At 37.6% G+C, this 15986-nt stretch overlaps 1 protein-coding gene across 2 annotated transcripts; it reads right to left on the reverse strand.

Annotated features, from left to right (window-relative positions):
* Window positions 1-10266: 10266 nt before the first annotated feature.
* LOC102807688 (uncharacterized) lies at window positions 10267-14098 on the reverse strand. Of its 2 annotated transcripts, none has more exons than XM_085503318.1 (2): window positions 13812-14098; window positions 10267-12788 (listed from the first exon to the last, which is right to left on the reverse strand). In XM_085503318.1, the coding sequence occupies exons 1-2, from the start codon at window positions 13970-13972 to the stop codon at window positions 11792-11794; spliced, it is 1158 nt and encodes a 385-aa protein (XP_085359444.1). In that variant the 5' UTR covers window positions 13973-14098; the 3' UTR covers window positions 10267-11791. The 2 variants fall into 2 exon arrangements, with proteins under 2 accessions (XP_085359444.1, XP_085359445.1); XM_085503319.1 differs by lacking the exon at window positions 13812-14098 and adding an exon at window positions 13081-13256.
* Between the last annotated feature and the right edge of the window lie 1888 nt (window positions 14099-15986).

A 15986-nucleotide genomic window follows, 5' to 3' on the forward strand; every position in this document is an offset into this window, starting at 1 on the left:
AGGCTACGAGGACGACGTGATGAGCAGTCATACCTTCACAGTGACACAAGCACACGTGATTATCGAAAACACCTCGGAAATTTACATGACTATATTTGGTGTATCCTTTTCGTCCGTGGAAAACTTATATCATAAACAATTAATCGAGAACGAAAACATTGCATTGAAGTATACTGAAGCTGTAAACCCTTTAAAAAAAGGTGTCGTAAGCGAATGAATGACATATAGTTATAATATTACTTTAGTTGGAATAACAAATAAGTATATACAGTAATCCGATTTCGGCGGACGTTTGACCTTTAACCCGTACAACTAATGAAAATGTTGTTTTCAATGTAAAACGAATGGGCTTATGAGATTATACACATTCTCTACTCGCATCTGTCGCCAACCGGAAGCGTCAACATTTCCAGCCCCGTGACATGTGCATGCGACAGGGGTAATACTTTAGCTGCCATGGCAACCATGTTCATTGCAACTGATGGTTGACTTTTAACATATATTGTTATCAAACATTGGTTGTATGTCGCCCTCTTGCGCCGATGCACATTACGGATAAACGTTTTTATCCCATACATTAATGTCATGGTCCAATTCAAGATTGTATGCAGCTGTAAATGCTTCTGGAATGTTCACATCTGGTACGTATATTGAAACATAATAGACATTGATATGCGTAATTTCAAAATGGCCGATTGACGGTCATTTTGTTTTAACAAATAATGTGTCTTGATTGCTCACATTCAAACTTTGAACCTGCAACCTAATATATACATATGCATATGCACTCGCCTGAATGAATTCGAGATGGTCGAATGGCGCATCAAGTCAAGCATATATTTCCACCATTCCGGAACATAATAAGACCTTATGTTGATGATTCAAAATGGCCGACCGATGGGCATTTTAACGAATGCAGTTCCAGGGCCACATCTCTGGCATGCCTTGATTGATAATCTTCAAATTTTACACGTACCTCATCCATCATCGACTTGCATGGAGCGATTTTTCAATGAAGAAAAAAAAAAACGAACAACTTTGATGTTACTGCCTTTGTTGTTTTCTCTCACTGTTACAACTGTATATACTTTACCGTTTCACGTCAGAAGGCACAAGGAGAAAAGTTGTAATGGTACGCTTTTTAATTCACAATTTTTAAAATTAGAATTAATATATTATTATTCGTAGAATGCCAAACACGTTGTCGCAAACAATCAGTTACATGGAAGTCTTAATAATAAGTCTTTTTGTAAATAAATTGCATACATTCAGGTAAACAAAAAAATGACATGTTGACTATGACTGAAACAGTTCATACTGTATAGAATTCTTATAAATAACGCCCTCTAGTGACGGATCACTTCAGTGACGTCAAAATGACGTAATGGTGATTGGCTGTGTAGTCGTTCGTCATATAGTAAAATCTTTCAAAAATACAAATAAAAATCATATCAACACTTTGAACGGCATCGGCACCAGAGGGCGCGATTATTAGGTGTATTATATAGAAATGTTGACATTTAACCGCACCACTGTAATATGCGCTAATATATGTGCACATATTTATGACTCAGTATGTCGAATTTAAGATTATATCGTCTTTTTCATGATTCCATTATAATTATTTGATGTCACGATGATATCGAAACTTACAACATTGTGGTCACTGGCAATTTTGTCAAAAAACAAGAGTCTGGAATATAGTGAATACGGTAAAAATTTGCAATTTTGCGCTAGTTTCCATTCTAGTTTCAATTTGGATCAGTTGCCTGAGCTGTAAATGTCCTATAGTATTATTGATATGAATCCTAATACTATTAAATATTTAAAAAGTGACATTTCATTTAGTGAGTTTCCAGTGATAATTGTTTTCAATTTTTGTTTACAATGGAAGTATTGACTCCAAAAATTTGACATTTTCCATAATTATATAGCACGTTCAGTACTGCAAAATTCGACTAAAAACTACCTTAAGAGGAATTCTGATATGCATAATGTTAAATGAACCCTTTCAATTCAATCGTTAAAACCTTTTATAGCATAATAATAATGTTCCTTCTTTCCGAAGTAATTCTACTTTTTTCGTCGCTTTTTTTCTCGCTTGCGCTTTTCGGTACTTCATGTAGTTTGCACCCTTGTATAGCAAAATTGTATTTTATTGAAGAAAAAAAAATGCATGGACAAGTGCGAGTTTATAGTGCACAAGGCCACATAAACAATAATCCAGTTGGAAACAGCAAAATGCAAAAAGCACCGTGCCGCCAGGGACCAACTATGTTTGAGGTGGTCATCGCGCCACGCAGGCACGAATAATGGGTCTCATATAAACAAAAGATGGCAAGTTTGACTGTCGCGCAAACTAACGAGTACAAACTGAGTTGTTACCAAGCTTTAACGAGACAATTCTTTGGCATTGAAAGAGTCACCGGCGGCAATGAATGCACGTCGTACTCGTACTCGTGTTTTCCATTAGAAGAGCGCATTGCAGTGGGGAAAAATCAATGTACTAATGAGTACTAGTACTCTTACAAATGCTGTATGCGATAAATTCCCCCGGACTCGGAATTGTGACGAGTTGACATTAGCATAAGCTATCATAGAAGCCGATCGATTTCGACAACATTCGCTGTTCTCAAAGTTACGATTGTTTCTAAAAAAGGAAAATACTAGTAAATTAATTACAACGACTTCAACCGTCTGCGATTTGAAATATTCACACTTCGATTTGCCTCAGATGAAGAATACCTGGCAATTTAGAACACTATCTCAACAACAATCAACTTATTTCCGGAAACATTTTATTATTTTCTGCGTTAGGCCACCAATGGAACATTCTGACTTGGCTTTAGTTATCCAGGCCGTTCCTCAACATTTTCACACATATTCAGCCTAGCGGAGATATCGTCAGTATGAAGCGCCACCAACGCTGCGAGTGGTAACATTTGACCCGAAACCGGTATGTTCTACGAGGAGGTCTCGAAGACCTCGGAAAACGCATAGACGCTATACTTCCCGCTGTAGTTTGACCACGCGTATTTCATGTTTATGGAATACATTACATAATTATTTTGTTTTGTCACGTGTTTTCTGGCCAGCTAGAAATTGTCCGACAGCGAAGAGGGGGGGAGGGGCATTATTATATTTTGCGTTATATAACTGGCCTTTTCTCCGTATTGTCTATAATTGCTTTATACACTATTTCCCCAAATGTATACAAATAATATACATTTATAAGCCCGAACTGAAATCCATAAAATTGAACATATGACTACCCTAAACCGAAAGTGTCATCTAACTGTCGATGATTGGCTGATGAGCTAGAATGACAATTTTTGGTTTCAAATACCCCAGGAACTTGAAAGTGTTCTATGTAATAATGTGTTCGCTTTTAAGGTAGCGAGACTATTATTTGCATACTTGTTTTCATCTTCTAATTGTGACTAAATGACTACAAATAGACCCGGAAAAGTATATATTTTTAGAATCGCCAGACTTCAAGCTTTTCACAAGTGTATTTTGCATGCCCGTATCTGCATTCTACGACTCGTTACTCAATCAAAGGTGAAAAATTACTTTTTCTGTAAAAAAAAATAATTACGCATTTAGGCTGGCGATAAAAAGTATTTTCTTTCACTTTTCCTAGTTGTTCACTGGCAATAGTCTGGTAAATTGAATGTGTCTGGTCAGTTTTATTCAAGCAACGCGTTTTAAAAAATAGTGTGCTGAATTTCAATTACTGTTTTAGTCGCATTGCCCCCAACTCAAACCACAACTCGTTGGTAAATAATCGATGAAATAGTTTGTCTGGACACATTCAAGTTCCTCTCATTGTCACCTTAAAGCTGTGAAAATTTGGTGTTAATCCGACGACAATAAGTATACGTTATTTTTTGTTAAAGACCTTGTATTTTGAAAAACATAAACTCCTGGAAAACGTCCATGAAGTCACAGCAAAGATTTTCAAGCTTGTTTATCTGCACAAGCGATTTGTTTTCCCATCAAGGTCTGTTTTACCATGTGTAGGGGCATCCAAATGTGTAAGGCTATTAGAAACCCAAAAAAATAAAGGAATGGGATAGCTATAATTGGATTTTTTCAGTGGCTGTGTGACCTTGTGTCTGACACATTCATATGCAAATGACTAATCTGTGAAACAAACAGGGGCGGAGACAACCCACTCGAATGTTTGGAAACACTCATTGTGTGTCAGATAGCTACTGATAACACATCCTAACATTGCTTTGTCTTGAGTTTATCTTTGAAACTTATAGGCACACAGATTAAACCTGTATTGTTGATTTTGGAAAACACTACTGAGGCTGCCTTGCTACCCTTCAGAAAATATACATTTTAACCAACTTACATGACATTCTATGTTATGTTGACTTTATCATATGAAAGTTTATAGTGCATTTCATCAATTAATAAATAAATGTGAAAATCGTAATTTTCAACACAAATAATAGTCTCGCTACCTTAAGGGATTTTTCAACACAAAAACGACGAATTCGGCCGAATTTTATTATCGGTTGGCCTAATATTACCGCCAACGGATCGTGTTTCTGTGAAAGATTGGCATTTTTGTCCTGATTTGTAGGAATCTGAAAAACGAGTTTCAAACCTTGTTTCTTATTTAGTTTTATGCCGCATTCAAAATGGCGGTTCCATATACTAGTGGTAAATATCGCATTTATTTTAGTATCACGTGTGCGCCAGCTGACTGTGTGCCCGACCTTAAAGTGTAACTGAATTGGGACAATTTACTTTTTTTGTGTGCAAAATTTATTTATAAACAACATTATGAAAAAAAAAGTGAAAAATGTACATAAATTAAATAAACGATCAATAATAATGTTCTGGATAAGGAAACGTCCACGTCCAATTTCTTGGCCGACTCAGAACGAGGCTTCAGCTAGAGAACCTAATTAGCATACAAGGGTGATTTGTGACGTCACGGGGGGAACTTGTCATCGTTTCACAATGGCCGCTATACGCATGCAGTGCTCGGAAAGCGACCCGGAATCTATCTTATCATCGTCTGACGAGAGTTATGAGATCGAGGAATATGATGACAACGAGAGATGTCACGATTTTGTTTTAGAGTGTCAGGGACAAAGTGGCCCACTACAGGTTTGAACCTGCGAGAAAAGTACGCGATGTGGGTGCATGACCGTGTACCTCCCCAAAATGACCATGACGATGCAGGCACCCGGTTAAGGCACAGGCACAGAGTTTGAACATCGTGACCGAAAATCTCGTTGTTATTTTTATTAAACTCCACCTGAACAATGTATCAATAATGTTAGAAAATCTGCACTCTAAAATGTAAATTTGTGTGCGTCCGATAGATCGCGTGTTCTATTTCCGGTAGGACGCGAATACCTACAACTGCAAGATCGAAACAAATGAAATTGTACTGATAAATGATTCGGGCGTAAAAATTGGCACTGCAGATAACGTTATGAGGAGAAGGTCTATTCCAATATTTCCTGGTGTTCTTGACGGCTTTGGTCCACTGATGCCGTAAATTCGAATTATTGTCGTTTTCCCCCATGGAGAAGACAAGCCGAAGGACCATGAAGCTAAATAGAAGTCCCACGCATGGACTGAGTGAAAGAAAATATTAAATAAAGGCTAAAATAAAACCTAATGTGACACCTCTTTATGTATTTGTCAATTTTGCATATATTTGGTATATATATATATATATATGTTCGTATATATCTAGAAAAATCTCGTCTTTCGTTAGTAATTTCATTTGTTTGAAAGGTCCACCCCGTGTCCCAATAATTTGTTTGGAATATCGATCGCCGTTGGTTTCTCCAAACGGTCCCGACGTCCGTCATTCAACACAATCAGCATTTATTTATAGCAATTCACCGGGATCATGTTCCGTAATTTGCGGGCTGTAAAACCAAATAATGAAACAAGTACTATTTATTATATATTTTTTTACCTCTCGAAACTACAACAGTGCGTAGAGTTATCGCGGTGAGTCGCCTTGAAATCGATGGAACTTCAACTATCCATTTCTCACCTTGAAATAAAAAAATCGAAGAACATCGAGGGATATATTATTAACCAGTCTTGCCAATCGCTAGCTTTATTTTATTCGAATCCATAAAATTCACGAGTTTTTCGACATTTGTTGGCAACTTCCGCGCTAAAAATGGATGAAATGTGGGTGTGGTTCTCTCGCAAAGTTCTGTAGATATACGGACAAATATGGTTCTGTGACCCAGGTCGTGCCCCGATCAGGTGACTCTCATCCAATCAATGATGTTGTAATAAAGCATATTTGATGCAAATTGAAGGGTCGTCGTACCATCCAATCTCCGGCGTCGATTCACTTAGTTTTTTGCGCTGTGACAGGCTTCACAATTATTCACTGAAAAACATCGGCATATTTTGACCATGGAGCTCCATGTTTTGACAAACGGATGGGATTTGATCTCAGTTCAAAAAAATAAAAAAAAACAGAGCTGAGATACAAATCAGTTTTGTAAGTTGGGAAATAAGGTAAACCAGACTGGGGTCGACGATTTTCAGTATCGAAAGACTTCCGTGTGAATCATGATTTTCAAATTGTTCATCGGCTGGTCACCAAATACGTCCATGCAGATCGTGACTTAATTTTGAAAATTGGATGTCAAATTTTACCAAAGACCGACGCCATCACAACCATCCAATCATAGGTGGAAATGTACGCACTTGTTTTGGAACTTTGTATCAAGATGACTGGCGACAACGCCGACGCACCAGGCGGCGTACGTGTGTTTTGCATGTATTAGTAGTCCGGGCATGGGATCGGTTCTCTTACCAGCAAATAAAATGAGTGAAAAAAAGGTAATTTTTAAACAAGAACAGTTTCATTTCGTATATAGCAAATTTTGTTGTATCCGAACGACGATTGCATGTGTGATTTAAATTTATCACAATTTTCCTTGCAGTCAATATGACACTCGTCCCTTGCCGATTGCAATGTACTTCATAAAGTTGTTGGTGTCCAATACTCGCAACACTAAAATAATTCAACAAGATATCTTTTTAGTAAAATGTCATTTTACTCTTGATCATAAGTATTATTTTATTCCCCTTACCGCCTTGAATTTCAAATCGATTATACATGTATATCGAAATCTTTACATGTGTTTTCCTCTACTGTGTGCAAATAATGAGGTCATACTCATGTCACAATACTTTGAAGCTGATGCCATGTTGATGCTATGAGACTGCGAACCTGAGGCCACGATGATGCCACAAAATAGGCGAGGCGAGCACAGCTTCAATTTTCAATGACGCGAAGCTGATGCCACAATGATGCGATGCTGAGGCGACAATGAAGCCATGCGTAGGCGACAATGATGCCACAAAAGCCAAAGCTTTCGCGAGAGCTGTACTGTATGATCGTTTACTAAACGCTTGCGTATGGAAAATGGTTAACAATCTTGTCTGCTAGCAATCTCCTGCTTTATGGTGCCGTTGGTGGCGCCATTTCGGCAACACTCGTGATGCCGAAAAAACTCGAAGGTGACGGGAGAGGGGGGCGTGGCCCGGTTTTGGAATATCATTGACTGTTTACCCAATTTATATATCCTCTTCACTTGATTTTTTTTCATAATGTTGTTTATAAATAAATTTTGCACACAAAAAAGTCAATTGGCCCAATTCAGTTACACTTTAAAGGGGCACTTCCAGTTAAGCCTAATCTCACAACAAATTTACTTTCTGGATTAAAATTACATTGGATAACAAAAGATAGATTAACTTTGTAAGCAACATAAACAATAGTGTCCCATGATTCTTTGGTGCAATCTATGGGATTGAGCGATTCCCCTTTAAAGAATGGTATATAAACAGGCACGGGCGGAGTTTGTTATTCAAATGAAGTCGCCCTCGCCCACATCAACAACGGTGATTACAAGCTCCACAAAAACAAGAGAAACAGTGATTCATTGCATTATATTTTCTATTTTTCAAACGTGAGTGGCGCCATGAATGTTCAGGGAAGCCATAAATAAAAATAGTAGAGGATTTGACAACTGGAACATTTATTTTTGCCGGGAAAATGGGTTTCATGATGTTATAATTACGGAAAAGGTTTAGCTCGGATATTATAAGTGACATCGCAGCGCCACCGCGATGCCACGCCACTAATGTCATCCGTGTACGCACAACGAAACCTTATACGCCGACGTTTACCGCAATTCCTAACTATTCCAAGAATAGTCGGCCGTCATTGTCAACAGATGGAACCCATGTGTTGTCACACAATGAGGTTAATCGATCAATTCAAAAGTCAATGTATGTGCGGTAGTGTCAGCTGGTCTGCTCTCTTGAACAAACAATACGCGGCGGAAACTTTATACACCACAAAAATAAAAACACATCGCGCTTAACTACAACTGAGACCCCAAACAGGTCGTTAGTGCCTTAAACTGCTAGGCTTTAACGAAGTAACACTGAGAATTTTGACGAGTTTTAGCTGGTTTTTCTGTAGACCCATCGCAGGTTATGTGAGCCTCAGCGAAATAATAATATTTTATTGGCAGGACACTGACGTAGAAAGGTACAGTAATATGGTCTAAAAAAAACTTAAACTAAAACTGAAAAGATACAAATTACAACACGACGAGGAATTATAAAGCTACGAAAGGAAGACATTAAGGTTTAAGATTACGTATTTCAGAAGAAAATGGAATAATGGAAATTTGGACACAACAAGGAAGGTTATTTAGATTATTTTCATTTTTACTGTATATAAACTGGGCTTATTGTGCTCGGTCTGGAAGTTTCTGTTTTATACATTTTTCTGTGTACTTAGCTAACACGATATTCAGGAATATTATACCTGAACTCATGATTGCGAAGAATTTGTTGTTTTTTTCGTCAAAAAAGTGTAATTTTTAATTACTTTTGCTGCATTGACAACAAACGCAAAAGTAAATTTCTTTGCTGTTTGTGCATGTGTTACATGATCTCGTCTTTAATTCCCATAACAGTACACAAGTCCCAATTCATATGTCAATTGGAGTTTTTGGTTTTGTATGTCTGACCATTTTGATTTTGAGACAGTGATTGCCGAGTCTGAATTTAATCAATTGTTCTATCATTTTGATGATTTCGATATTAACCAGATATATTTCCAGTCGGCATATATTTGTGAAATCTCTGTATGTTCTCTGTTTATTTTTTTTTCTATGAAGTTATTCTTATTGTTATCATAAATATCGTTTTCCTAACAATTTAAAAGATGTTTTAATTTGTTTGTCCAATATATTTTGATTTGGTTTTTGTTATTATTTGTCTGTGTTAGTAAATTGTGATTGGGTGATATAAGCAAGTTAGGTTTCCACTTCCTTGTACCATTTACTGTTCATTTTCTTGTTTAAATCAGCAGCTTTTTCAAGAAGTGTATTATTTGTATTCATTATGCGATTGTAATATGAGATCATTTGTGCCGAGTTCTCCGTAAATGCCCATTTTGGGATTATTTGTTGGGACCCTACCGTTAGGTGTACATCATCGATGACAGATTTGTAATTACTTTCATCTCCTCAAATGTCGCTGCCATAAACTAATATTGGTAGACTCAGTTTATGGGATACTGATGAAAATCAAGTTGTTTATAGGTTAAAGCGGGAGTCGTCAACTGCGCATGCGTCAGATGGCCATAGCGTGTCATTCATTCCGAACAAGCGTCTACCCATGAACCTTTGCGTTTTTAGTGTGTGTTGTTATCGTCGCGTGGGACTCAATTCCCGCGCGTGCGCAGGTGACGACCCTCCCGCTTTAATCATTGTTTTTTTTTTTACTTACTTTCCGTTGTATTGGGACTCAGTACAATCCCAGGGTAATTAAAAAAATGGTTTGATTAAATTGTTTTTCTTGAAAAAAATACGTTATTGTTTAAAAGTTTATCGAATTTATTGGACACAATAATTTTCGTTATTGGTGTATTCTGATAGTTTATCAACATACACCAAGCGTAAGTGGGTTGCGTTACTTCTATAGAACAACAATGGACCAATGGTCATAGTAGTCGCATCTTATCTTTACCATAGTGAAATACTTGCTGCATTTACTTAGCGCATTCAGTGGAGTAACCATGCAACTGTACATCACGTCTATTTCGGAATCCTTGACTCGAACCCAGGGTGTTTCTTATGGTAGTAATGAATAAATGAATACCGAGTGGAAAGTTGTACTGTGGGAGACTGGATTCCATAATAAATGAACAGGTCATTGTATTGTGATTTATTACAATTGTTATTCAATACAGCAACTGCTAGATTTATTGCAAAATACTGACAATTGAACAAACAAACAAAAACACTACGGATGGATGTCACCCGTCTCACGAAAGTTAAGGAACAAAAAAGAGTCTGGAGATGGATAAGAAAATACGGACACAATATACTACATACAGAAACAAGGCAAGACGAGGAAAGCTATGAATAATTTTAAAATGAACGTTGCTAAGTATGCTAGTCATAACCCAAAAATCATTTTGGAAGGTGTTGGTGTTAAAAATTTAGCAGAAAGTTGTACTCCCCATCTGCCATCGCCTAAAAAACTGACACAGGCAGCTGGGGTAGGATCTTATGAGATTATCCTCGTTCTCTGAGAAAAATTCCGCTGATAGTAGAAAGACGACTACGAGGACCCTAACGGTAAATTCTATTAAACGCAAGAGGCCCGTTATTTGACATTGCTTTTGAATAGCAGTAGTCTGGATTCGAATTGATTGAATGACAGACTTGTCATGATGTAAGCAAGTGATTTGCGGTGGGATGCAACATGTAGTCTACTATTCTATTGACACAACACTGACACAGGATGGTCTCAAAGACTAAGACATACAACTTACAACACGGCCAAGAATGATAAAAGTACTAAAGTGAGAAATAAAGGTAAGCTCTCATTTCAGCTCCATTATGATACCTACATATATCAGGTCATTGGCCAATTCCGTTCTATTCCAAAGAAGTTACGCAACGCCCGGCGGCGCTGCAGAACCCCTCCTAAAAATCGCCAAATTTGCCGTGTAATAGCTCCACGTGCGTTAATATGAGAATTAATTACCATTTTCTGAGCCGAGGTCAGGTAAAAGACCAAGGAGCGCGCAATTTTGTTTTTCTTTTTGTACAAGTTATCTTTCGCTAATGCAGTTCCAGTTTACAATTACCATAAAAAAGGTTTACAGAAATACGATCTGTGGTTATTTTTACCCGTGGATCACTATAGTGTATTCACTGGGCATGGCACTGATACAATACAATACACAGAGCCAGGCTGTCCAAGTGTTTACCAAGTAAAATAACATAATCAGGTAAACCCAAAACGCGTGATCAATAAGAGAAAAAACAGTTTGTAGACCGTTAAAGTTTTTTGCAAATTTAAAAGGTGGTGGTCGTCGCGCCACGCACGCGCGAGATATTGGTCTCATATGAACAAAGATGGCAGCATTGACTGTTGGGCAGATCAACGAGTACAAACTGACACATTTCTAAGCTTTAATGTTGTAATTTCTTTATTGATTATAAGTTGTTGGAGGAGTCGCCGGCGGTAATTAGTGCACGTCGCGCCCAGATCAAGACTCGTACGCGTGATACATATAGAAGAGCGCATTGGATTGTGGGAAAATCAATGTTCATCAACACAAATGTCGCACATGCGCAGCGCGACAACCACCACCCTTTAAAATATATTTGCATCAATCTACAATTTCCATTCAGCGCATGTCCGACATTAACTCTAATTTGCCGAGTGCGCCTACTTGATGTTTGCTTCAGTCACCGAAACTTCTTTCGCGTTTAAAAGCCTGTACCTGTAAAGCAAATATTTCTCTCGCTTTTTTGTATATCTCCATATCGTAATAAAGCGCACGTTTCACTTCTGGGTCAGAAGATATTTGTTTTAACATAGCTTTAAATAAATCGCCGAATTCTCCTTCAGGGCCATACTTGTCGGTGTGCGGCTTACAGTTAACGTAAAATGGTAGTTGGTACACGTGTTCGTACAGGCGGAAGGATATATCATAGTGTTCAACAAGACCGATAACACTAAACCATGATTTCAAATGAGCAATCACGTAGTCCAAAATATCCTTCCGCTGCTCCTCGCTCACGAGTTTTCTTAATAGTATACGATTTTTCAGCCAAGCGAAACGATCGTATTTTTTCTTGGAAAGTTCTCCTTGGAAAAGGTCGTTGAATTTCGGATGATCTGCTAAGATTTCGGGGTTGACGAGCAGTTGGTCGAAAAACTGACTTTCCTGGTAAATGGACCATTGTTTAACTGTCATGTTGTTGGCGTGTTCTAGTTGACATAAGTGGGCTCTGTGTCTGCCTTGCTGTTGTCGACACATAATGTAAGTCCCGACGGCACGCTCATACGGGTTTCGCAAAATTGCAAAATACGAGCATGGCTTATCGATGTAGTCGCAAACACCCATGGACATATCGCCCCAGTACATATCGTTCTTATAATCAATTTTGCTGGAATTGAGCATATTGCGATAAAACGTCCTCAAGTTTCCCGATATTGCACTGTAGAGGCGAGTCGGGGTAGTTTTATTCCAAGTTTCCCGGAGGGAACGAATACATCGTCTCATGCATGAACCGCCAGTCTTCGCATTGTGAACAAACACCATAACGCCATTTCGGTATTTTTCATTCGGTGGCCATTTTTTACTACTTGATGCATACAGCTTCGGTCGGAGAAAATAATTTGGTAAACTGTTGCGTTTTTCCACCCAGGTTAGTGTGTGCTTCCATTCCTCATGCCTGTGAATAAAAACGAATCAGATGAAATGGTAACTGAAATTTTGCAGTCGTCAAGTTCTGGTGACATGGTGGTATAAAAAAAATCCTGATCCTGCATAAATCTTAGTAGCAGCCATTTTCGACGTTTTTTATCATTCAGAGTAAGATTTTTAGAACAAAACGTAAAAACATTCATATCGAGAACAATTATGGCGCTAAACGAGAGAAGAAGAAAACGAGAATACATTTAAAAAAAAAGACAGAATATTGAACATTATACTGTATTCTTTCTAAATCGTTGGTCAACATTTACCGTGCTGTTACTTTTGATGCGTAATTTCGATTGATTTTCATGAACCCAGCTGTGGGTAAACACGTCCTCCATACATTTACGTACCAGGTTGAGTGACGGACTGAAAACAGGAGATTTAGTTTGCATACTGCTTTGTTGACCAACCAGCTTTATTATACCCTGTGTAATCTGAACGTTACGCGATTGCTTTCGAATCACAAACAAACATTGTCGCTATAATATTTAAAAACAATAAAAAATTAGAGCTGCTTAATCTATTTTTTTGACGTGGCTTATTACGGAAACGTTTTTCTACCATATCAGTGTTTGTTCATTCACTACAGACGATAGACAGTGTTGTGTGAGACCTCACTGGCAGTATTTGCATAACAAATAGGTTTGTCTGCGCAGTATCAGTTATCTAAAAAAAATATTACAGGTAACAGCTAATTACCTTGCAAATAAATTGCAACAATATATATAGCGATGTTTATTACTCGTTTAATCTAATAATTGCGATTCCAGAAAAGGTTGAAACTTAGTTCTAAACCTTGCTGATCAACATCAAAATTTTCATCTGTTCGTATCACGTGACTAAAATGGTTAGCATCGTGGAAGTGACGTAAGAGCTCAGTGTTGGGTTCTTTATCTAAACCGTTATTATACCGAAGTGCTTAAATCACAGTCCCTTTATTGCTTAAATACAGTGTTCGTGTTAGAGACAAGGTCAAAGATGAACCGCAGAGACTTACCTGCTACCGAAATCGCCTTGTCTGTCATGAAAAGCCGTGTGGACAGCAGATAGTAACGTAATGTACAAAAAGAACCCCAGAACCATCAGCGCGATAAAAATGGTAAATTTGCACGAGTTGGCGACGGTGTAAATCGGCATAGTTCGGGCGCGGTACTGCATCTTGATGAGGTTCCGAGGATGACGTACCACCTATCAGTCTCCGATCGGATCATTTGATACTATCAAGTTAATAACAGCGTACATTAAATACAATAATTTTGCGTTTGTTGGATGTTCAGTCTGCGACTGGGAAATATTATTATACAATCCGTGCTCAGCAGATGTTACCATTTGCTCACCGGATTACTGTCCACAGGTCAAAAAACACTGTATTCGGGTTCGTCAATAAAGTTTTTGTTTTCAAGTTGACAAATAGGATTGTAGCAAATGTTCTTTAGCGTTGGGTTTTTAAGTAGGATACGTGATACATATGCATGGCGGGTGTATTAAAATATAAAATCGTGACTGAACTCTCACGCTACAATGTAATAAAAATAATGCGCAACTACAGCTTAACTACATAATATACAGGCCGTATTTGTGAAATGCACCAACATGAAGAATACCTTATACGTTCTGACTGACTTTTGGGCAAATAACAAACAATTACAAATGAAAATGATCCATAGCAACACTATCGTGGACGTGTAACCAGCTTCTGCACCGACCCAGCAACTTTTCGCAACGTCTTACTGTAGCATCTGTATGGGAAGTCTTAGCAACTTCTGCGATATATAAGAAAGTCTCTAACCGAATTAGCAGTTTCCGCGATATGTAAGAAAAATGTTTCACCGACTAGCAAATCTTTTTTCTCAGTGTAAGTTCGGGTGTATTTTCCGATGAATAGAATGTAGCTTGTGTTGTACTTTTGTTTAAGGTTGGTTCAAAACAGAATTTAGGCATCTCCAGGCCAGTGTCGATACTATAAGGTCATTACGAAGATATCTCAAAGTATACACGAAGACAGTACAGCGACAGTATCGATTGGTCAAACCATAGAACTATTAGTTCCATGGTCAAACCCTGGTGGCAGCCATGTTTGTTTTTATTATTAGAGAACGCTTACGCGCGTAATCATTCCATATTTGGAATTCGCATTTCCTAATATGGTAGGATGAAAAATACCCCGTAAAATACCGCAAAATTTCGGCACGCTGTAACGTATGGCGTTACGGTAACAGATGTATAATAACATAAATTATTTCCAATCATTCTAAAAATATAAACGTGCAGACACCTTTGTATAATTATATGAAATCTGCATTGAATAAATTAAGCAACGTATGGCTCTAATCCATGGATAATAAGGATATAAATAGAGTAGTTTTTTGACATTAGAAAGGCGTTTTGCTTGGTAGATCATTGCATTTTGTGGAAAATTAACAATTTACAGGTGTGAATCTACTTCTCTTCAGTGATTTAAATCATACCTCGATAATTGTTCACAATTAGTCCAGTTTAAGAATACATATTCACATAAAGAAAATGTTTCAACTGGTGTTACCCAATAATGTTGCATTATTATTCATTATATATCTCAATGATTTACCACTTTATATAGAGTGTAACATCGACATGTATGCTGGTAACTATAGTAACCAGCGCAAAATATATACCAACAATTAAGAACACCCTCAATTCTGATTTAGAAAATCTTTGAAATTGGTGAAAACAAAATAAAATGGCAATAAATGATAACAAGACAAAAACAACGATGGTTACATTTTACTGAACACTCATTAGACTCTAAATTAGAAGTGACAACATTTTGCGGATAGGTAAAGGACGATAGTCGTCGTGCCGCGTCCTGTTCGATATGGGACTCATAGCGACGTATACAACGCGTGTAAAATACATTGTTTATTTACATGAAATTCGAACACGCGCTGCGCGACGACCACCGCGTTTTAACTGTAAACAGAAAATGACAACAGAAATTGTCATTTGTGAAAAAGCTGTATATATAAACTTAAAAAAAAAACGAGCATCCACTGAGGAGTTATTTAAAGCGATGTATATAATGTCATTAACTGATGGAATATTTATGGTGTGCAAATGTTTAAATAAGCTAGCGCCGCCATACAGTTTTATTGAAATTACATACAAAAGAATTACAAGATAAAATCTAACCAAT

The sequence above is a fragment of the Saccoglossus kowalevskii genome, chromosome 9 (assembly GCF_978046115.1).
Source record: "Saccoglossus kowalevskii chromosome 9, keSacKowa6.1, whole genome shotgun sequence".
In the NCBI taxonomy this organism is placed as follows: Eukaryota; Metazoa; Hemichordata; class Enteropneusta; family Harrimaniidae; genus Saccoglossus; species Saccoglossus kowalevskii.

Bases quoted from the DNA above. Each gene is read 5' to 3' on its own strand.
- LOC102807688 (XM_085503318.1), bottom strand. From the start codon at position 13,972: ATGCAGTACCGCGCCCGAACTATGCCGATTTACACCGTCGCCAACTCG. The intron at 12,789-13,811 runs GTAAGTCTCTGC...TTTTATTCACAG, and splicing joins CAAGGCGATTTCGGTAGCAG to GCATGAGGAATGGAAGCACA.